We start from the raw sequence: 24,368 nt of genomic DNA, 5'->3' as shown, positions 1-24,368 counted from the left end.
GCTGGGGGCTGCAGAGCCCACCCAGCACAGATCACAAAAAACAGCGCTGGTCCTTAAGGGGGGGGGGGTAAAGGCTGGGTCATCAAGTGGTTAAAGATTTAACATAGTGACCTACAGTAGAATACAGTAAATTATTCAGGATACCCACAGATGTAAATTTTCCTGGTTTCCGCATCAGAAAAACGTCCTATATCAATGTATTGCTGTATTATGGTATGTAACCCGCCCTCCCAGTGATGCTTAGCCTAGGCTGTTTAGCTATGTGAAATAGTATACTTTATATTGGCTTCGGATCTCTCAGTAATTGAACATTCTGCAGAGCTACACCTGACAGTACCAAAGATGTTCCACCACAAAAAAAAGGATTGCCCCAGAGCTCAAACCACTGACAACCGTAGCACCAGGTAGTCAACCAGAACGTATCCAGATCCCACAGGGGTGTACAATCAGATGCAAAGAATGAAGAAAGACTGGTCTCCAGCAGGACTTTGCAATATTAGCTTGGTTTATGAGTGGTACCATAGCCACAGAAAGCACAACGTTTCAGCACACAGGTATTTGTCCAACGACAAAGGCCTGTGTGCCAAAATGTTGTGCTTTGGCTGTGGTATCACTCATAAATTAAGCTAATATTGCAAAATCCGGGGGGAGACCCATCTTTCTTTATTCTTTGCATCTGATGGGGCTAAAGATGTTGCCACCTGTGATACATTTCAGAATGTAAATCAGGGAGAGGTAAGACTTTACAATTGGCAAGCACTGACTAAATAATCTATACATAAATATTGTAAAACAAAAAGAAAAAAAAAGCAATTTTATAAGCTGTGTTATTTTCCACTAAAGTTCCTTATTAAAATCTTTTTTATGTGCCCATTGGGCATACATTTTCTAGTTTAAAAAAACAAAAAAAACATGCAGAATGACATTTCATAAGACCTTGTTCAAATAACAGTGTAGAAAAGTTCTGTGTTCTTATTTTCATAATTAGAAATAAAAACAAAATCACAGAAATTCATCCCTTCCTCTTCATCTGTGTCTTGTGGACAGTGATGCCTACCTGATATGCAAAGTCCCTAAGGCCGGCCATACTCATATCAAGTTTTCTGGGCCATTGTAACTGAATCTTCTGGCGATATTTAACTCCCACCCTGCCTAGTTGTCCAACTGTTAATCAAGCTCTGCTGGTTTACTGATTGACAGGGTGACTGGACATGTTGGAAAATCCCAACTGAAAAAGGAAAGCAGACCAAAAAGGAAGGGATGTTTTAGCAAATGATTTACATATTGTTCCTTTTAATCCTACTCAGATGAATTTATCATTAGTGTTGTATCAAGCAATATATATATTTATATACTATTTGCATTTTTGTGTTTATGTTGAACTCTCTGTGGAACATGTATGGACTTTAAGTAAAAACATTTTGAATGCTTTGTACTCTAGATGATGCAGCACAAGAAGCATTGACAGACATGCCTCCAAGGTCTGAAGAGGTAGGAATAATATTGTGACTTCCTGACCATTTACTTTATGGAACCGTGACATACAGTAACTGCTGTGTCTTGTTCCAAAAATGCACACATACCGTAATTATTTATTATGTGAGAAAAAAATGTATTGGTCACTTTCATTGTAAACACTCAAAGAAAGATCTTTAAAGGGATACTGTAGGGGGGTCGGGGGGAAAATGAGTTGAAGTTACCCGGGGCTTCTAATGGTCCCCCGCAGGCATCCTGTGCCCACGCAGCCATTCACCGATGCTCAGGCTCCGCCTCCGGTTCACTTCTGGAATTTCAGACTTTAAAGTCTGAAAACCACTGCGCCTGCATTGCCGTGTCCTCGCCCCTGCTGATGTCACCAGGAGCGCACGGCGCAGGCCCAGTATGGTCTGTGCCTGCGCAGTACACTCCTGGTGCCATCAGCGAGAGCGAGGACACGGCAATGCAGGCGCAGTGGTTTTCAGACTTTAAAGTCTGAAATTCCAAAAGTGAACCAGAGGTGGGGCCGGAGCATTGGGGAGTGGCTGCGCGGGCACAGGATATCTGTGGGGGACCAATAGAAGCCCCGGGTAACTTCAACTCATTTTCCCCCGACCCCCCTACAGTATCCCTTTAAATTGAAAAAAAAATGTCTATGTTTTGTTAAAGGTATATATATATATATATATATATATACGCCATTGATTAATTCTTAAAAGTATTTAATACACAGTGCCGTCATATTACCGTACTTTTATGGAACACACTGTTTTATCAGTAAGCTATCCGACCACAAATAATAGGCTTGGAAGCACCACCTTTGTCACTGACACAAGCACAATAAGTGTTTATTCTATTGATTGGCTAGCATGAATGGTCAAAGTTGTTAAAAATTGTCAAGACTGGCAGACTTCTAAAGAAACGCATAGGGGAGCATGTAGCTAATATAAAGGATGCTGAGGAAGATAGTCCATTAGGTACCCATTTTGCTATTAATGAGATGTAAAGGGATTATTAAGGCTAGACAGAGTTTGAGAGGGGGAGACTATGATAGATTATTGTATCACTTTGAGAGTAGATGGATATATATGCTTGGGACGTAATACCCAGGTGAATGGAATACAGACTTTAATCTGGCAGTTTTTTTTGCCAGGTTGAGGATTACATCTGATTGAATAAAGCTATAAAGTAGTCTTGCCATATATTTTGAGACCACAGGAGGAAAATGTTGGTTTTTCAAAAAAATCGGTTTACGAATCAGAGAAAAATCGTTTAAAACTGATGAGAACAATGAGCTTTTGGATCTTATAGATATTGATGTAGATCAATCCAAATTGATTTGGGGGAAGTGTTATAGACTAAAAAGTATGGATGGATGTTGTGGATAGAATGTCTGAGATTGTTTGTCTGAGAGTCCATTAAATTGCTGAATTGTAGCTACAACTAAAATTGAATGTCTATGGAGACGCTATATTAAGTGGTGAGTTGCAATAAAAGAATATAAGAATGGAACAATGCTGAAAGATAGAAGATCTAGATTACTGAAAGAAATAATGGGAGAAATGAATAATGACCAAAATATATGCTGCTTCATGAATCCGTGTAAAGATACAAAAGAATGCAGGGCAAGAATCAGCCTATCCATGAGAGGGAACGTGACGATAAATGGGCTAACAGTAACGCCCCTTCTCAGATCCACAGCAGATGCACTGAGGAAGCTCACGTGACTGAGTGTGCGTAACACGTATGCAGGAAGATGGGAAGTTCGGATCTTTTCAATGATCCGGATGATTCGAATCGGATCATTGAAGAGATCCGGATCTTTGATCCGAATCTCGGATCATTTTACTACCGGAAGCATTCGGGGGTAAAATGAACAGCAGGACAGGTCTGTGGACAGGAGAAGGGGAGGGGGTGGACACACAGAGAAGGGGAGAAGATGGACAGAGGGCAGGGAGTGGACAGAGAAGGGAGGAGGGACGAGCAGAGAGCAGAAATGTTTGCACACAATCCCCACATGCTGAAGTCATATGCTTTACATATATTTCACCTATATGCTCATCTGTACACTTTGAAAGAAAAGGTCGCACAGTGAAAGAAAGCATTCCCAGAAGATAAGTGCAGCTGTTTAGTGCCGAGTGCAGGAGGATTATATTGCCTTTCAATCACACTGTCTGCAAAGTTACTGAGCTGTGCTGAGACAAAAGTTTCCAATGTGATCACTGTGCAGCACTACGGAACAGACAGCCTATAATGGGCAGCACGTTATAGCCAGTGTGTGCTCTACACATATCTGGCAGTGGCACCCATGTCCCCTCTCTCTCATCTACCTGTCTCCCTGCAAGGCTGCCTCCCATCCAACAGAGCGATCCCTGCTTCCAGGACCCCGCTGCCCGCTGAGAGGGGGCGTGTCGCTCCTGGCCCCGCCCCTTTTGCGATCCGAATCGTTCATTTTGATGATTCGGATGATCGACTCATAAAAAAGATTCGGATCAAAGATCCGAATCGTTCATGATCCGGACAACACTCGAGCCGGGAGGAAGAGAGTGCGGTAATGGTTAGCGTCCTCCGGCTCATGCATAGAACCTAACAGTCTGGCCGGCCAGGGAAGAAACTCGGGACAGCCCTTATAAGAGGAAGTCATCGGTGGGGTAAGCCACGGGACGCCGCGGATACAAGCCATTACATAGATACTGCCGAGAGGGCAGCGAAGGGTTGGTGAGTGCTGCTATGCAGCCATGGTTAAAATCCTGTTGCTTGTCTTGAATGCGAAAGAGTAAAGCAGTTAAAGTTATCTACAAGAAAAAGACAAGCTAGTTGTTATTTTGACTGTCACGGAGATCCAATAAGTTATAATAAGGTTGTTTGACAAAGGGGGCTATCCTAAGAACGCAGATTCCGGGACTGGAAGGATACTTGGATAATCCATATGTGCTTATTTGAATAGCACTCCAGAAATTTAAGCCGGCAGAGTTTTTAGGGGGGAGGGGTTGTTAAGGGGATTATTTATGTGCATTTTTGATATTTGAATAAAGTAGATATGCTTTGCGAGTACTGCGAGCTTTGAATTTTTGTGCAGATTATTATAAGTCCAAAGTGCTCCCCCAAATAGGGCTAAAAGCAAAACTAATTAACCTGTTGACCAGATTATAATTGAAAAATTTTAATCTAACTTTATGCAAATGTATGCATCTTAGACCTTTACCAATTACATGAAGCTGTTGCCAGGCCGTATGTCTTTGTGGAATAATTATAATACTTTATCTCACATCATGCATTGTTTTACTTACCATAATGGCATCAATACCATGGAGGTGCACATAGGACAATTGCTTTTCATTTGATCTCTTTTCAAGGGGTAAAACGAACCTTTTAATGAACTGTAAGGGTACCGACAATTTTGTCTATGTCTGTATATGGCTCCCTGCACACCGCAAATCCGTTTTGCGATTCCGATTTGCAATTCCGATTTTCCCTGAATAAAATCAACAGAAAAACAGAGGAAAAAATGCAGTAACGATTAAAAATCGGAATCAGATGTAAAAAACGATTAAGAATCAGAATCGCATGTAGTGTGCAGGGAGCCTATAAGTAATTCTCTGCTCACATTCTAATTTTAAAACCTCAACTCCCTGTCCTTGCTAACACATGTACTAAGAGAAGGTGAATTTGCAAAGATCTAGTGCTTCCTCTAACCTGCACAACCTTTGAACCAAGGTCAGGGCCAGCTAAATGCTTCTGTTTTATTATTTGTATAAGTAAACACCTTTTTTATTGTGCCTGTAGGTTAAACAACCATTTAGTTTTTTTCATTGTTGTTTCTGAGCACCCCTTGTGTGGAGAAATGTTTTCATTCTAATTTTCTATGAGAAGTGGAATAAAAACTCTTGAAAACTAAAAGATGTGTTTGCCAGGCCTCATAATGCCTAGCTGCAGCTTATTGTTATTATTATTATTGTAATTATTCTTACTTCTTGGGATTTGTATAGCACCAGCATCTTCTGTGTTACTATACAATAAAGAATACAAACTACTCAGTTACACAACAATGGGACACAGATAATAGACAATTGACCAGGTCAGCTAATGCATTGCACATAGTTGACAAAAATATGTTACAACTAAATGCAGCAGTAATGACCCTTCATGGGAAAGTGGTAGAACAGTTGGCAAGGGGACACTGTGTACAGGGTAGTAGTGTGTTGGTCAAATGCTGTGTAAAATGTCTTGGGTAAAGTCATATGCTTGCTTAAAGATGTGAGTTTTCAGGTTGTGTCTAATGATAAGTGTGCATGATTGACGAACAGAGTATGGAAGGGATTTCCAAAGAAGCGGTGAGATTTGAGAAAAGCTGTGTGTGTGAGAATAACAAGTGGTGACTAGAGATGAAGAGATTTCGTTCAGAGCAGACTCTGGAGACAAGTGTAGTTAAGTAAGAGGTGGACTGTAACGTGCTTTTTAGATGAGAGTTGGGATCTTGGATTGTATCTGTTGTGGGATGGGAAGCCAATAAAGGGACTGGCAGAGTGAGTTCGCGTTGGAGAGGCGGATAAGTCATGCTGCAGTAGAGCCAGACAGTTAGCTGGTAGGTCAAAGAGGAGGGACTAGCTGTATTAAAGAGAACCAGAGACGAAGCACCCTCATGTATTTTATTACATTTATCAGTGGGAACATGACAGTAAACACCTACCCTGCTTTTAGTTTTATTCTTCTCAGTCTAATCTATCTGTTATCAACTGTGATAAGAATCCACCGACTATTAAGTCGAGGTTTGACCTGGAATCATTATAGCTGAGTCACTCTTTTGTGAAGTCTTTTCAAGCCCAAGCCTTCCCCCTCCTGGATCAGATTTCCTGCTTTACATACTAAGAGCTCTGATGACATGGGGAGGGGCTGCTGCTGCAGGAAAAATCTCTGTCTAACAGACAAGTGTGGCTGTGTGATCTGTGTGCTCTGTCTGTGCAGCCAGTCATCATTATTATCTACTGTATGCAGTTTCATTACTATGAGAGACACTTCCTACAGACAGCCACACAGCATACCAGAATATGAAGTTGAAAGCACACAGAAGAAATGCTGCAGCTGCAGCCCTGCTTGTCTATAGTCTCATATAGCCTAGACAGCACATCCAGAACACCTCATAACCTGAAAGCAGAAAGGGATATGAGCCGGTGGCCATGTTGGATATTTCCTGGAGCAATAATGGATAAAAAGCACTCAAAAAGGCACACCAGAGTGGCAAAATTATCAGGTAGAGCATTTATTCTTTACAAGCTATCAACTGATATGTTTATTTTGTGTGAATCGTTCATCTCTGGTTCCCTTTAAAGATGTGAAACACTGTAGTAGTTTGGTTGCATCTTGTGAAAGAAAGAGGCAAAAGTGGTACATTTTCTGTAGGTGGAGGCGGAAGGCGGTAGATATATGATGTGATTAGTCAGCTGAAGTTGCAGTGTGATGCCAGCAATGGACAGAAAATTGTGTCTGCTTTCTCTTCAAATGTCCAATCAGGTTCTACAGAATTTAAAATATGGAAAGATTCTTGAATGTATCTGACTGGCTGTTTGAAGAGAAAACGGGCGAAGTCAAAAATTCTCTGCTAATACTACCGGGCCCAATATGTGGTATCTGAAATGATTTTTTTATTTTCAGGAACTCGATCCAGTTACTCTTCACAATCAAGCATTGATGAACATGGATACCAAACCCACAGAAGGCTTTGAAAAACTCCAGTTTTTGCTGCAGCAGAATCCCTTCCCTCCTGAGACATTTGGCAATCTATTACTTTTATACTGCAAATATGAGGTAATGTGAAGCATTGGAAGCTCAGGCAGCATTATAATATGTGATTACACTTTATTTCTGATTATCATTCATTTCACTTGATATTATTCATTTTCTTAGTACATGCATTCACTTGTCTGTGTTAGTCAAGGTTAATCACTTTGGTTACCACTGCATATATTCCTGTCAGGGACATAAGTAGAGTGGAGCAGTCCCTGTGCCCACAGGGGGACCCACAGCTGTAAAGGGGCCCTATCTGCTACTTCAGTGCTTCTGATAAAGGGGTCCATTCTTCAGATCAGGTGTTTTTGTGGCTACACTTGTTATGGGTGTGCAGATTATATTGTTCAGAATTGTTTTATGGCCCTTTCAAGATGGGACTCCAGGCTGTGAGGGTCACTAAGGGAAAGGATGTGAATGTTAGGGAGCCCCATCAAAGGTTTGCAGGGGGGGCCCATTATTTGTAGTTAAGCCACTGATTCCTTTTTATTAAAAATAGCACAGTGTATGTTGGTGCACTGACAACTTAAAGAGACTCTGAAGTGAGTCTAAATTCACGTTTTTAACTTTTATTAATGTTAAGCACTATAGCTAGTGCTAAAACGCCGCATCCCCGCAGCAAAACGAGGGGTTTATACCCCCCAAATCCCGTCTGCTAAATCCGGGGAGCACTTCCTGCTTGAGGCAGAGCTTAGAGCTGTAGCTCTGCCTTTTAGTGCGTCAATCCCTGCTGATCTCTGCCTCTCCCAGCCCCTCTCAGTAAAGGAAGATTGAGAGGGGCGGGGAGAGGTGGGCAGCAAAATCCACAACCAAGAAAGTCGTGGATTTTGCACAGCGGATTTGGGGGGTATAAACCACTCGTTTTGCCGCAGGGATGTGGCGGTTTAGCACTAGCTATAGTGCTTAACATTAATAAAAGTTAAAAACATGAATTTAGACTCGCTCCAGAGTCTCTTTAAAGGGACTCCGAGCAGTGCAGAAACTATGGAAAGATGCATATCATTTTAAAGCTCTCTTTCTCCTCTTTCCAATGATATATAAACCGCCACCCTACGCCTTTTAGTTTTAGCTATTTTTGCGATTGAAATTGCCGCGGTCGATATTTCAATCGCGAAAATAGAGAAAACTAAAAGGCGTAGGGCGACGATTTAGGTGTCGCCAGAAAGAGGAGAAAGAGAGCTTTAAAATGATATCCATCTTTCCATAGTTACATTGTATTACACAGGACGACACTTTCCCCAGTGTCAGCAGCTCCATTCAGCAGAATGAAGCTGCTGACTTTAGGAAAAAGTCGCCCTGTGTAATACAAGTAACTATGGAAAGATGGATATCATTTTAAAGCTCTCTTTCTCCTCTTTCTGGCGACACCTAAATCGTCGCCCTACGCCTTTTAGTTTTCTCTATTTTCGCGATTGAAATCTCGAGTGCGGCAATTTCAATCGCAAAAATAGCGAAAACTAAAAGGCGTAGGGCGGCGGTTTATATATCATTGGAAAGAGGAGAAAGAGAGCTTTAAAATGATATGCATCTTTCCATAGTTTCTGCACTGCTCGGAGTCCCTTTAAAAGGTTTCTGCATAGCCGTCCATTATCCTATCCCACAATCTGCCTAGGTATCCTTAATTCCCCTATGGCACCTCAACAGAGACTGCAGCATGTGATGGGCATGCAAAATGAGTGACAAACTCCTATTCTGTGCAGTCAGATGGAAAGTTGCTGCACAATATGTTATTCTGCCAGCTTTGGAAAGCTATAGCTTGCTGCATATCTAAATGGAAAGATACTTTTTGTATAGCATTCATTTTTAAAAACTACGTATATGTTTCAATGAAAGGTGTTCATTGGAGAAAAGGAACGTTGGTCGGCATTGCATGCATAAACGGTTTATTTCATTCTCAAGGTGCAATCAGCAGCATTCCAGATACTAACACGTGCAGCAAGATATAAAACTGGTGCACATACTGGTCCGGGTGCGCAGCTCAGTGGGTGGTGGGTGCAGGGTACAGCTGCCTGCAGCTGTACCCTGCACCCAAAAGTGTTAGCATTTTGCAAACAATTCTTGTTCCTAGAATAAGAATCACAAAAGCAATTGCCAGGAAATTGCAGCAAAAATATCACCCAAAAATTGCAAGTGCCAGTAATTGAGTCTTTTCTGTATTTTTTTTTCTAACTCAGCTACTGTATGGTAGACCCAACCATCTAGAATTGACTTCATCGATACCCTCTTGAGTTGGATTATAGTTTGCATCATTACTTCAGATTTGCTTTAAGAAACAGAAATACATACTTGCTTAGCTTTTTTTACTTTTTCAAGGTTGCTAGGTCCAATGAGAGAATATGAAAGTTTCCAGACTGCCTGCAGGCACAGCTGGAAGTGCTGCATTCATGAACAACTACAGAAGCATAATAGATAATTGAGTGCAGATTTACTTCTAAATAAGTAGAAATGCAAGAAAATGTCTTGTAAGTGTGACCCTAATTACACTGCTTTATAGTGTATTGTTTGTTCTCTTTCTAGTACTTTGATCTTGCAGCAGATGTTCTGGCTGAAAATGCCCATCTGACCTACAAGTTTCTAACTCCTGTAAGTATTTGCATGCTGTGATAACTCAGACCTTGTTCTTTTCATCTGATAGCAGAAGCATGTAAAATACCACTCAACTATCCTGGCTCATCATTAATCCGGGGTTCTTTGTAGATCATGTGAAATTCAACCAAGATACTTGTATTTATCTACTTTAATGTATTGCTCTAAGCACTTGTTTGTTTACACTAATGAACAAAAAACTATTTTCTTTTCCTAGAGATCATGAACTGCTCAACAAATCCTGTTTAACGGCAGGATGTCATTATTGATTATGAGTATTTGTGAATTCAAAGGGAGAACTTTCATGTTTAAAATCTAACATTTAGCATTTGGAAAGGAAAGGATCTGCTCACCAGTAGATTTGTTTAAAGTCTCCAAACTTTATTTTCACAGAACTGCAGACAATCAACAGCTAGTAGTTTATGTTCTAAAAGTCATTCATGGCAACAAATTTTTTTTACGTTATCAATAAAATGACTTTTAAAGTGTACCTGAGATGAGGGATATAAAAAAAAATTGTACATACCTGCGGCTTGCTCAAACCCCCTCCAGGCTGATCGCACCCTTGCCATCATCCTGTGCCGCCTGGATCCTCCACCATTTGGCCTGTAAAGCCCTTCAATCAGGGCTAGTCGTAGAATGCGTAGTCCAGCTGCGTGCTCCCGCATCACGTTCTCATCACTGGGAGCATTCTGCGCCTGGGTGAGCGGGCACGGCCAGGCTGCTCATACGTAATATGCCCCTGATTGAAGGACTTTACGGGTCGAGTAGCAGAGGATCCAGATGGCGCAGGAGGACAGTGAGGGAGCAACCCCTGGAGCCCTGAATTACTCTTACACACCCCACGCAGCATAACATTGTGGCAGTGAGCTCCGTGTGCCAAAACCACCTATTACGATTTTAAATGCTCCAAAAACGCTGCAGGACCTACGATGGTGATCTCGGCAAATTGCAATCACTCCTGTGGAATCTACTGCATTAGCTTTAATTAGCCAAGTGCTTTTTGAAAGCACGTCTAAAACAGCTCTTGTGGGCCCCATGCCTTACATCACTGCTGAAGACCCTTCATTCAGATTACTGCACTGAGTTTTCTGCACAGAACGAAAATACTCACTCATTACTCTCTTCCCAAGATAGTCTTTTTATGATGCATTTTGTGTTTTCATTAGCAAGCATTTATTATCTGTACAATTTTCCTTTCATTTTTATACAGACTAACATTTGTATTAGTAAAATTAAAGGACACCTGAAGTAAGAGGAATATGGAGGCTGCCATATTTATTTTCTTTTAAAAAGACACTGAAGCGGAAAAAAAAATAAGATATTATGATATGCATGTGTAGTACAGCTAAGAAATAAAACATTAGGAGCAGAGACATATGTCTAACATTCTTTCCAGTACAGGAAGAGTTAAAAAACTCCAGTTGTTATCTATGCAAAAGAACCATTGAGCTCTACGACTTTCAAAGTCGCAGAGAGCTCTGTCTTCTGAAGTTTATTATCTCAAGTGTCTGTAAATATATTTTCCTTTTCTCTGCAGAGAAGGGTTCAAAAGTTCACTTGCCTGCTCTGTAAAATCATTTAGAATGCTGAGTAGTGTGTACTGCAAATATTAGAGAATGATGCAATGTTATAAAAAAAACGATATAACTGAAAATAAAAATATGAGAATATTTTCTTTGCGACTAATGTTCTAGTAATTATCCATATTACACAACCAATTCATTATATCATATTTTTTTCACTTGTCTCTTTAAACAATGCAAATTAATGGCTGTCCTGCTGATTTTCTGCTTCTAATACTTTTAGCAATAAACCCTGAACAAGCATATGCAGATCAGATTTTTATGACTGAAGTCTGACTGGATTTACTGCATGCTTGTTTCTGGTGTATGATTCTGACATTACTGATGCATGAATGATCAGCAGGGTGCCAGGCAACTGGTATTGTTTTAAAGGAAATAGACATGTCAGTCTCCATATCCCTCTCACTTCAGGTATTCTGTAAAGAATAACACACTATTTCTGAATTACCATTTTGCTCTCCTTTATGTTTTACCACAGTATTTATATAATTTTCTGGATGCGCTTATCACTTGCCAAACAGCACCTGATGAGGTATGTAACTTTAGGCTTATCTTGAAACATAAAGTATAAAGTGAAAAAAAAAACTGCACCTGAAGCATACAAATAAAAGCAGATTATTAGGTGCTAGCTGTTACATGTACTTACCTGTTCTCTTGGTATTAGCAGCATGCACTCTATCAAAATACCACAGTTTTATTATTTAGGTACTAGCTGTTACAGGTACTTGCCCGTTCTGCTGGTTTATCAGCATGCACTCTATCAAAATACCACAACCCCACCCAGTTTCAGTATTGGCATAGAACCTCCTCATTCCTTGTGATTGTACCTAAGTTATAGGGCATTCCTAAATCTTTGGATGTTCAGGTGAAATATATGGACAACATAGTATTCACTAATAATGATATATCTCTTTGTTTTTTACAAGGCTTTCATAAAACTTGATGAATTGGCAGGAACACTCACAGAACAGCTAAGAAAGTTAACAAAACAGGTAAAGATGAGAAAGATTTGTTCTTGATTGTACAAGTAAGGAACTCACCTGTCAGCGGTTCCAGCGCTGGCGGCTCAGAGAGCAGAGCACAGCCGCGACCTTCCTCATCCGGCGGCATTCCCGTCACCCCTGAGGTGGTGAACGGGAGTGCGCGCTTCCCCTGTGTCCCTGGACGGGCGGGCGCGGCTCAGAGCCGCTCTCATACGCTCCGACGTCGGAGGATTTAGTGTCAGCTGATATGCTGTCAGCTGATACTCTGATTGCTTGCTCTGGGTTGGGCCGCTCCTAGGCGGGGTTTACAGGATTTAAACCCCTGTCTCACTTTCACTCACTGCCCGTGATAGCAATCAGTACGCTGGTGCTGGGCTCTCTGTCTCTTGTGAAAATTATTGTATTATTAGTCTAGTCGCTCTGATAGATATATATGCAGTGTTTGCGATATATATCTATCCTTTAGACTAGTGTTTGTTATTTTCTTGATATACTGTGTATGACTTTTGCTACTCCTTGACCTCGACTCTGTCTCAGCCTATTGTACCGCAGCCATCTAACCACCCGTGTATGACACTAGCCTGTTATCGACCTAGCCGTAAGGGGCCCATATACCTACCGATTTTCCCGCCGATATACGGCCGATTCAATCACAGTGATCAAATCGGCTGTGAAATCGCCGCGCACACCGCTGACAGAATGATCGATTTCCGACCGAAATCGATCGTTCCCGTCGATCCGTCCGTGCGTAAGATTTTTCTCGATCGCGGGCGGGTCTGGAGTGCGTCGATAGCGGCGTTCGAATGCCTGACGACCGACGCAATACAGCGGGTATACATTACCTGTTCCGGCCGGCGCGAGTCCCCTGGTCTCTGCTGTCTTCTCCGCTCTGGTCTGGTCTCCGTCATGCTTCACTTCTTCCTGCCCGGAAGGAAGTTTAAACAGTAGAGGGCGCTCTACTGTTTAAACTTCCTGCCGGGCAGGAAGAAGTGAAGCATGCCGGAGACCAGACCAGAGCGGAGAAGAAGACAGCAGAGACCTGGGGATTCGCGCCGGCGGAGCAGGTAATGTATGCGGGGGGGGGGGGGGGGGGGAGCGGCGGCAGCACCACCACCACCACAGATTGTGAACGGTTTCAGGCTGAAATCGATTCACAATCTGTTTGCAGTAAGGCAGCCATACGATCCCTCTCTGATCAGATTCGATCAGAGAGGGATCTATCTGTTGGTCGAATCTGATGCAAATCGACCAGTGTATGGCTACCTTTAGTCTTAGCCCATTGTACTGCAGCCATCTGATATTTTGTGTATGACCCTAGCCTGTTATCAACCTAGCCTTAGTTTTAGCCCTTTGTACTGCAGCCATCTGATATCTCGTGTATGACCCTAGCTTACATTTTGACTACGATTTATCTGATCCTCTGTGATTACAACCTTAACCAAGCATGATAAGAATGTCATTAAAAACATACCTTTATGTAGCGATGTCCAGCACTCATTGCTAAATAGAGATCGGATTGGACTGCTCGTGCTCAGGGCCGGATTTACCATAAGGCACTCTAGGCATGTTCCTACAGCGCCTGATGATGGAAAGGTGGCTCACTCCCCTCCCCTAGTGCCTTCCTTTCTTCTTCTCTATGCAGAGTCCTGATGAGAGTGTAAATGAGAGGTTCTCACCCAGCTCTCTGCATTCCACTGAAGAGATTTCCTTTCAGTCGGAGACACCTCTTGCTACTTAATACTGAGGGTACCTCTGGCTACCTAATGCTAAGGGACACCTGTAGCTACCTATGACGGGCAAGGGAAGTAAGGGAGAAGTGACAGCTGGGTCAGCCAGCACACTTGCTGTGCTTTTCAGTGTGGTTTTGTAGGTTCATGGAGGGCGAAGTCTTGGGTGCCAGGACATCTGTGCCCATGAGCTCCTGTGATGTAAATCCGGACCTGCCTATGCTCTAGCAGTTGGACCATTGCACCAATTTATACCTATCTGGAGTGCAGCTAAGAATTTGGTTGCCTTTGAACACTAAAAACTGACTTATCATAATTCTGTCTGTTAAGGTACAAGAAGCAAGACTTAACCGTGATGATGACTCTGTAAAAAAGGCTGTAAATGAATATGACGAAGCCCTGGAAAAGTGAGTACAGTTTTAGCTATTTTTGTGTTGAACACCATTGGAGAGCTTTCCTTAGAACCATGGTTCATTCATAAGGACATTAAACTTTATTGCAAATGTGATCAAAACTTTGCTCCCTTGTGCCCATTCACCGTCCATTGCATATGTGTATGGTTACTTGCCTCTCATGCAGTGCTGTCTAGTCTTAACAGAGAGACTAGTGAGTGAAGAAGATAAAAATGTGTTCTGTTTAATTTCCATAGTATTTCGTTATTAGGTTTAGTGATGCAAAACACATTATATGAAATACTGCAAATCAAAGTTTTACTTTGCAGCTCCACCTTCTTATTTTCTCTGATCAAATTTGCATCTAGAACATGTTCCTTTTTACTCCTTTGTTGTAGAGAGAGGATAAGAGGATAAGTGAATACTTAAAGTGAACCAGAGACGAAGCACCCTCATGTACAGTGGGTTGCAAAAGTATTCGGCCCCCTTGAAGTTTTCCACATTTTGTCATATTACTGCCACAAACAAGACCAATACAAAGTGGTGTACATGTGAGAAGTGGATCGAAAATCATACATCATTCCAAACATTTTTTACAAATAACTGCAAAGTGGGGTGTGCGTAATTATTCGGCCCCCTGAGTCAATACTTTGTAGAACCACCTTTTGCTGCAATTACAGCTCCCAGTCTTTTAGGGTATGTCTCTACCAGCTTTGCACATCTAGAGACTGAAATCCTTGCCCATTCTTCTTTGTAAAACAGCTCCAGTTCAGTCAGATTAGGTGGACAGCATTTGTGAACAGCAGTTTTCAGATCTTTTCCTTGTTCGGCCTGTGAGTTTAGGTGGATGGCTTTGTCTTGGTAGGTTTACAGTTGTGCCATACTCCTTCCATTTCTGAATGATCGATTGAACAGTGCTCCGTGGGATGTTCAAGGCTTTGGAAATCTTTTTGTAGCCTAAACCTGCTTTAAATTTCTCAATAACTTGATCCCTGACCTGTCTTGTGTGTTCTTTGAACTTCACGGTGTTGTTGCTCCCAATTTTCTCTTAGACAACCTCTGAGGCCCTCACAGAGCAGTTGTATTTGTACAGACATTAGATTACACACAGGTGCACTCTATTTAGTCATTAGCACTCATCAGACAATGTCTATAGGCAACTGACTGCACTTAGATCAAAGGGGGCCGAATAATTATGCACACACCACTTTGCAGTTATTTATTTGTAAAAAAATGTTTGGAATCATGTATGATTTTCGTACCACTTCTCATGTGTACACCACTTTGTGTTGAACTTTCATGTGGAATTCCAATAAAATTGATTCATGTTTGTGGCAGTAATATGCTAAAATGTGGAAAACTTCAAGGGGGCTAAATACTTTTGCAACCCACTCTATTTTACCCTATATATCAGTGGAAACATTAGAGAAAACACCGAACATGTTCTGTGTTTCATCCTTCACTGCCCAGCCTGCTTATTATCAGCCCTGATAAAATCAGAGCTGGAAGGGGGCAGGCTTGGACTTGAAAAGACATCAGAGAAGACAGACTCAGCTATAATGATTCCTGAGCAAAACCAGACTGAGTCCTCAGTCGGGGATTTTATCAGGGCTGATAATAAGCAGGCTGAGCAGAGAAAGATGAAGCAGAGAGCAGGGTAGGTGTTTATTTTAATGTCCCCACTTATATATATGGTAAAATACACGAGGGTGCCTCATCTCTGGTTCACTTTAACAATAGGTCTTTATTATAAGGTTACCTAGTCAGGAGACATGGCTTCTTTTATGCAAAAGACTTGATTTGTTTGGCAATAAAGTGAGATGTCTACTGAAGCAGCCATGTTTTCTTCCATCAATCAGGTCTTGGTCAAAAAATTTTGAAATTACGGAAATCCTTTTTGGCTATAGTATTTTTCCTCTGTTGACTTATAATGCTTTGATACCACTGGGGACCTGATGAATAAAAACAAAAATAGTGCAGACTGTGCATAAAACTGAACAGTTCTGCTTTTATTGGCTGCACTTTAAAGTGCCCTCAACCACTGTGGTTCCTGTGGGAGCTTCAAAGGAAGTTTCTGCAGCGATATAATGCTTACCAATCTCCCCCCCCCCCCCCCCCCTTCATAAAACAGAACACATTGCTTGACTGAAAGTCATGCAGTATACCTTTACAGCACTCACCCCTAAACTACAGTTCAGTTGTGATGGACAGGAAGTACAGATTGGTTAGTTGATAACAAAGTAATCTATGTATTAGAACGTTTTATTTTCAATTGCTTGGGTTACTCTTTGCTGAAAATTGTATTGTTAGTGGACACCTATTGTAATTTTCCAGCTGTATTACATGCAGAGGGGACAGGGCCTTAAAGTGTACCTAAAACTGGGGCTTCGACCAGCTCCCCGCAGCCATCCTGTACCCGCTTCGGTCCTCTAGGATCCTCCATTCTCCCGCCACGGCTAAGTTTCGTTCTCCACCGACTGGGAGTTGGCGGGCCACTGCTCCTGCGTGGCCTTCACAATGCGTAGTTTAGCACGCATTCCCGTCCGCAATGCGCTGCGGATGCGCTGGACTCTAGCATAGAGTCCACACACACACATACATATCCGCACACACACATGTATATATGTGTAATATATATACATATATACACGGTATTTATTACAAGTGTCTGCCTGCTTCACTCCAACCCACAATTCTCTGCTTTCCTGCTTCTTACACGGAAAAATACCGACCAAATTCAGGATTACCGCATAACGGTCACATAACTACCACATGTTTACCGAATAAAATGCCAAACACTTTACACCTCCTATCGAACACTCCTCTCATTCAGTTAAAAAAAAATGATGAATTTTTCTAAAAATGTAAATATACCGCATTCGGTAAAATACCTATTCTGTGAATTGAAGCCAGTGTAGTCAAATAGGTACTGAAGCACACTGTAAAGCAATTCACACTGGGAAACATGCACACCCTTAAAGAAAACAAAACAGTTTTTATCCCACTATAGTACTATGAACATGGCCTGTATGTGACCTCAAAGCTGCATCACCTCTGTGTTGACACTTCCATTTGCAGATGACTGGCATTATTTAATTACATTGTGCAAAGAGCAAAGTTTCCAGTGACCCACAGCAACATTCTGAAATCAGCTGTCACCACTGTTACCACTTGAGATTGGTAAAAGCTGATATCTTCTTTATAGCAACCCATGCTCTAGCTACAGATTAGGATGATCGCAAAAAAGAAATGGCTGCATTCCAAATAATATGTTCTGAATGTTTTCACATAAACTGTATGTGATTTGCAAATGTATTTGCAAACATTTGTAATATTCATAATCCTCCATTCCTGGAAAGATGGTGGCTAAAGTAACTATTTTATTCTGGAACCATTAATATTACACCCTCTGCTATAAATGAAATGCACTTTAAAGAGGGACTGTAGTGACATTTAGTAGAAGGCAGTAAATTATTCAGGATACCCAATTTTACAGTAATTTTCCTGATTTCAGCATCAGAAACGCTTCCTACATTTATATATTGCTGTATATTGGCATGTAGCCACGCCCTCCCAGTGATGCTTAGCCTAGGCTGTTTAGGTTTGTTATTATTGTTATATAACCAATATATGTTCCAATAATGCTAACAATTTCCACAGCACTTTGCAGTACACACTGTAATTCATGTCAATAATTGTGTCTAAAGCAAGCGACACACGCTTCGATTTTTCCCAACATATTTGATCACTCTGAAATCTATATCACTGAGCCTCATCAATCATAATTTTGTTAACAAAAGTCAATTGAAATTACAATGTTACTGGATGGAAACTTTCAATTGATCGTATGTGGCGAAGGAGTGGTGATAGATTGACGGCCCGTAGTGTTGCACAGGTCATGGTGAAATCTTATGGAAAATTTGTGTGCAGTATATGGGGGATTCAGATCTGGTCAGGTTCAGATCAGAGAGTGATTGATCTGTCTTCCATATGGGCACCTTAATAGAGTTAGTGCTATGTGTACACAAAAATCCAAGGCCGCCTGAAAACTGAATTCGTATTGAAAACTGAAACATATTTACTAACATATTTATTTAATATGAATTCCAGATATATACCAGTTTTGATGGCCCAGGCAAAGATTTACTGGAATATGGAGAACTACCAGATGGTGGAGAAAATCTTCCGCAAGTCAGTGGAGTTCTGCAATGAGCATGACGTGTGGAAGCTGAATGTGGCTCATGTTCTGTTCATGCAGGAAAACAAATACAAAGAGGCTATTGGATTCTATGAGCCCATTGTGAAAAAGCACTATGATAATGTAAGTACACTGTGAATGAAACAGAATATTTTTATTGGGCTTTGTATAAAGCCCAATTTTAGAACCAAAGTGATTGCATCATAAGAAAATAGTCTAAAGGCCCATACACACGTCGGATTTCCGCGAACGACGGGTCGTTTGCACGCCCCGTCGTTCGCCCGCTAAATCGGGCGTGCGTACAGACTGTCGTTCGCTTGATAAGGGTGAGTTTGAGCAAACTCACCCTTATCAAGCGAACGACAGTCTGTACACACGCCCGATTTAGCGGGCGAACGACGGGGCGTGCAAACGACACGTCGTTCGCGGAAATCCGACGTGTGTATGGGCCTTAAGGATATTTTGCCAATAGGAATTGTACCATCCTGTGGTATAGACCCATCTCTAGAAGCTTCACTTGATTGCAGCAGATTCATTCATTATCTGGTAGTCAGTCTGGCACTATCGAATGATGGGTTTGCTTTTTATGTACGTTGTGCAGGCATCTCATACATAACGATGAAGAGATCTCTTACGAAAGATGGGCCAAACTGTTCTGCCGGTGAATAGTTTACAGCGAACAAGGGGTATTCAAAATTCACGTTTAACTAAAAATTTTAAAAAGAAAAAAATCAATCACGTTCACATTTTTCCCATGAACTTTAATGGCAGGCGAGTGGCCGCCAACTTTAGCGGTTTATGGCAAAGCCCCCTTAAGTGCCGGGTATGTGGAGTAAAACTGTAAGGTATTTTTTTCCGCTATTTAAGTGTATGGAGCCCGCTGCGAATAGCAGATTCGCGAATTTTTGCGGAAATTCGCAAACCCAAAATTTTATATTCGGCCCATCACTATCTCTTTGCAGGTGTCACTGTGGAATATAGTGAGACAGTGGGTGCCAGGTAAATGTGACACCTGACAGCCAAGTCCTTCTCCACATGTTTGAGCCTCAGAGGAAGCGCATTGAGTGCAAAATGGCTTGTATACTTTCATTTTGTGGGCAGACTTGGTTAGTAGCAGTTTAAAATGTGATCTAACTTCTAAAGAATATTTGGGGATTTCCTAGTTGCTAAAAACTGTTTTTGGCAAACACTGTATTTTTATTATTTACGATGCATGATCTTTGCATAATGTTTCTCCTGTGCTCTTAGCTGGGACAGTGTAACATTGAAGAATGTCCTTGCAAGAGAAAAGTTTCGGTAAACTGGGCATTTATCCTTTTTGTTTTATATTTCCTCCATCGCTTGGTCGCATGGCATTTCAGAGTGCTTGCTGCTGTATAGTGTGTTGCTCTTTTTTAGGTCTGCAAGTATTTTTGTGTACCACAGCGCAGCGCCATCCGTACAAAGGCTTCTTATAGCAAACTTGTTCAGTGACAATGTTGTTGTATGAGCAGTACAGAATTTTTGAAAGGACTTATGTAGTTATACTGTTTAGCATAGTTTAAAGCCCTAGTTCAGCCTCCCATTTTTAATGGAAAGTATAATAAATGTGATGGATTATCTATGTCCTGCAGGACTTCAGTTCCTGACCAAGGACACAGATAAATGTCCATTGAAGCCGACGGCCACCGCTCGCTCCCACCCGCGTTCTCGCCGCTGATCCCATTCATTAATCAGAGTCCCCATGTCAATGATCGCTGGCATCAATGAGATGCTGCGGTCATTGCATCTACCGAAGTAACATGTCCACGCATTACTTCCTGTTCGCATACTTATAGTTCACTAATAGGAAATAATTTGCAAGGACATCTTGTGGCCAAATAGTAAAATTACATCTACATACATTTATTTTAATAAAAAGACCCACACATACATAAAAAATTAACACCTTACCTCCCACACTACCCTATAATTACCCAAATAAGAGTTTTGCAATTAAAAAAAATAACAATTTAAAAAAAACACATAAATAGATACCTTAGGGACTGAACTTTTTTAATATGTATGTCAAGAAGATTTATTACTGTCAATTTTGAAAATAAGGGCTTGTAAATAGTTGATGGACGCAAAACTGAAAAAAATTCACCTTTATTTCCAAATAAAATATTGGTGCCATACATTGTACTAGGCAGATATTTTAAACGTTGCAATAACTGGGACAAATTGGCAAATAAAATGTGTGGGTTTTAATTATACTAGAATGTATTATTTTAAAGCTATAATGGCCGAAAACTGAGAAATAATGAATTTTCTAAAAAAAAAAAAATTCCCATTAAAATGCATTTGGAATAAAATAATTCTTAGCAAAATGTACCACATAAAGACAGCCTAATTGTTGGCGAAAAAAACAAGATCATTTTATTGTGATAAGTAGTGATAAAGTTATAGGTGAATGAATGGAAGGAGCGCTAAAAAGTTAAAATTGCTCTGGTACAGAAGGGGAAAACCCCCTCAGTAGAGAAGTGGTTAATCTGCATTTGCAAAAAATATATTGAGTTTATCTGACTGATGACATAACAGTGCAGTTTTTTTATTGTTCAGACCAGATTACAAATCCATACTCATCCCTCCTATCTCATCATAAACATCACAAGGTAGTTTGGTAGGAATTAGGAGGTACCGTCTACTCTTTCTCAATGAACATAGAGCTGACTACTTGTACTTACTCACCTATTACCTCTGCTGAGAAAGTTACACATTGTGACTAGCACTATAGGTTAATAAAAAAAAAAAAGCCTTCCCACGCCTCTCCTATATAATGTAATAAAATTAGTGCTTTTTTGGACAGGGTGAGTAGAAGTACCGTATATACTGTATGATTTTTGAAAACACTGTGGAAGGTATAGTAAAGGTTGAATGCTTTATAACATGCTAATTTGGAAGGAAATGGGCAGTAAGGGGATAAGACTTCTGAACTGTAGTTGCAGTGCTGGCCACAAAGAGTTAATTTCTTTCAGAAGTGTGCTAAGGAAGTAGCTTTTACTCTCCTGGCAGCAGTAAGAAACTACAAGATCAACACACTACAATGCAAGTGTTAAATACACAAATTCTTTTGCATTGCTAGTTAATATAGATTTAAAACTGTTTACGTTAAATATACGAGGATAAACTAGGGCCTTAACAATATGCTCCTCCTCTGCTGATGGTTATGAGCAGTTCCAAGATAAATGCACTCATCATGGTCTTCATAGTTTCATGCTGCACTTCGAAGTTTATAGCATTTTTGTATTTCATTTTCTCGAGGCTTTTTTTCTCCAGTGCTAAAATGTTGTTTTATTGTTAATAGGGATGTCTATGCTGCTCATGTGATGTGACAGATCATCTGTTTTGAAATATACTTTTTGGTCTACCTACTCTTGTCTGTTCCTTTTTGCTGCTAGTGCTGTACAGATAAAGTACAACTGTTCTAAGATTTAAGCTGTCAAGCTGTGCTAACCAATCAATTGTGGGCACCGAGAGCTTGCGCGCGCGCGCACACACACGGCATGCAAAATCACTAGTTGTCTGAATTGTAAGTTGTAATGTGCAGATTAAGAGCCTAAAGGCTTCATAAAACATGCTGGCCATAAATTTCCTGGGTAATCTTTAGACAATCACAACATAATGTAACAGTGTACTCATAGTATATTCAGTTGACCTTCACACTAAGTAGTTAAAGGTTAGAGCCTAAAGTGCGGTCAGCCAGAAGAAGCTTTACAGCAGGATGTGATGCTTTACTGGTGCTCCTTTTAGTTGCCTATTAAGGACTATAATGCTATATAGCATATGCTATTAGTTCTGTACACGTAACACCACTTGTATATGTACTGAGTACCTCTTTCACACCATGAACTTTCACTGGTGGCTACTCTTGAGCAGAAAAAGTCACCTAGAATGCAGATCCCCGCAGCACTGTGCTTTTAGGTGAAGAGTTGTAACTGCTGCACATCTGGGGGAATTCTAAATACCGTATATTCCGGCGTATAAGACGACCCCCCAACTTTCCTTGTTAAAATGTAGAGTTTGGGATTTACTCGTCCTATAAGACAACCCTTCTCCCAACGCACACCAAATAAAACTTTAAAAAAATCATATACTGGTGCTACAGTATGTATGAACAGATACTGGTGCTGTACTGTATGTGGTACCCAGTATATAACACTATACAGGGGATTGACTATTTGGATTGGTAAACTCTCCCTCTCCATAAGCAGATTGGTCAGCTCTCCCTGTTTATCAGAGAGGTAAAGAAGAATAGATTGCGCTGTGCCCATAAAACACACCTTTTTCACCTGTCTGGCCCGCCCTTGTATCCTATTTACCTCCTTCTCTGCCTCTCAGATCTCACACAAGTGCACCTGCGCCGCTTCACTACAGTCCTCAGCAGCGAGATCTGAGAGGCGGTAACAGGATAGGGCGTATCACCCGGCATCAATGACACCTGGTGTATAAGACGACCCCCAACTTTTCACTAGATTTTTAAGGGTTAAAAAGTATTCTTATACGCCAGAATATACAGTACATTTGCTTTAAAGAGAATCTGTATTGTTAAAATCGCACAAAAGTAAACATACCAGTGCGTTAGGGGACATCTCCTATTACCCTCAGACACAATTTTGCCGCTCCCCGCCGCATTAAAAGTGGTTAAAAACAGTTTTAAAAAGTTTGTTTATAAACAAACAAAATGGCCACCAAAACAGGAAGTAGGTTGATGTACAGTATGTCCACACATAGAAAATACATCCGTACACAAGCAGGCTGTATACACCCTTCCTTTTGAATCTCAAGAGATCATTTGTGTGTTTCTTTCCCCCTGCATCTCTCATGCACTGAAGTTTCAGGCTGCTTGTTTCTTCCTGCAAACAGCTTTGCCCTTGTCTGTAATTCTTCAGTATGGGAAAGCCCAGCCAGCTCAGAGGACGATTTATCCAGCTTGTAAAAGATAAGAGAGAAGCTGCTCTAATCCTAAATAATACACAGGCAGTGTGCATAGAGGGGCCTGGAAGGGGGAGTTCATAGCAGAACCACAACACTGAAGAACTTGGCAGCCTTCCAGACACAGGCCGACAAGTCTGACAGGGGAAAGATACATTGATTTATTACAGAGACAGTGATAGTATAAAGTGCTGCAGTAAGCCAGAACACATTAGAATAGCTTTTTAAACTTGTAGGATGATACAAAACAGGATGCAATTTTTGTTACGGAGTCTCTTTAACAAGGATAATGCAGTAGAGCCTCGGTTATCCAGCACCAATGGGGATTAGCTGATGCGGAATACGTTTTCAAACGGGTTGTTTGAGACTCGATGTTAAAATTAGACCCAGTTAATACAGTACTATACCCCACTCTATATACAGTACATACCATGAACTCTGTATTAAATGTTAAAATACAGCAATTGAAAGTATAATATTTAACCTTGGGGGAGCCATGGAGCCAGACATTAAGCACAACAGAGCCCCCAAAACACCCTAAGAAGTTGGCCTTCATCACTGTGAGTAGTGCCAGTGATTTGTGCTAGTTGGTTGAGACTGCTAGCTAGTTGAGTTCTGGATAACTGGGACTCTAACAGCGCTTTGAGTCCCCAGGGAGAAAAGCGCTATAGAAATATTCTTCT

At 41.1% G+C, this 24,368-nt stretch overlaps 1 protein-coding gene across 2 annotated transcripts in view; it reads left to right on the top strand.

The window, feature by feature from the left end:
- LOC137518434 (intraflagellar transport protein 70A) overlaps window positions 1–24,368 on the top strand; it is a 92,618-nt gene that overhangs the window by 36,637 nt on the left and 31,613 nt on the right. For both annotated transcript variants that reach the window (XM_068236277.1, XM_068236278.1), the window contains exons 8-14: window positions 1,442–1,491; window positions 7,129–7,281; window positions 9,778–9,843; window positions 11,911–11,964; window positions 12,359–12,424; window positions 14,473–14,549; window positions 18,645–18,855. In XM_068236277.1, coding sequence (XP_068092378.1) covers window positions 1,442–1,491; window positions 7,129–7,281; window positions 9,778–9,843; window positions 11,911–11,964; window positions 12,359–12,424; window positions 14,473–14,549; window positions 18,645–18,855 — 677 coding nt within the window. The remainder of the gene's footprint in view (window positions 1–1,441; window positions 1,492–7,128; window positions 7,282–9,777; window positions 9,844–11,910; window positions 11,965–12,358; window positions 12,425–14,472; window positions 14,550–18,644; window positions 18,856–24,368) is intronic.

Source organism: Hyperolius riggenbachi, chromosome 5 (genome assembly GCF_040937935.1).
Source record: "Hyperolius riggenbachi isolate aHypRig1 chromosome 5, aHypRig1.pri, whole genome shotgun sequence".
NCBI lineage: Eukaryota > Metazoa > Chordata > Amphibia > Anura > Hyperoliidae > Hyperolius > Hyperolius riggenbachi.
Note: the sequence above shows the minus strand (reverse complement) of the source record. Positions and strands in the feature narration are given on the sequence as shown.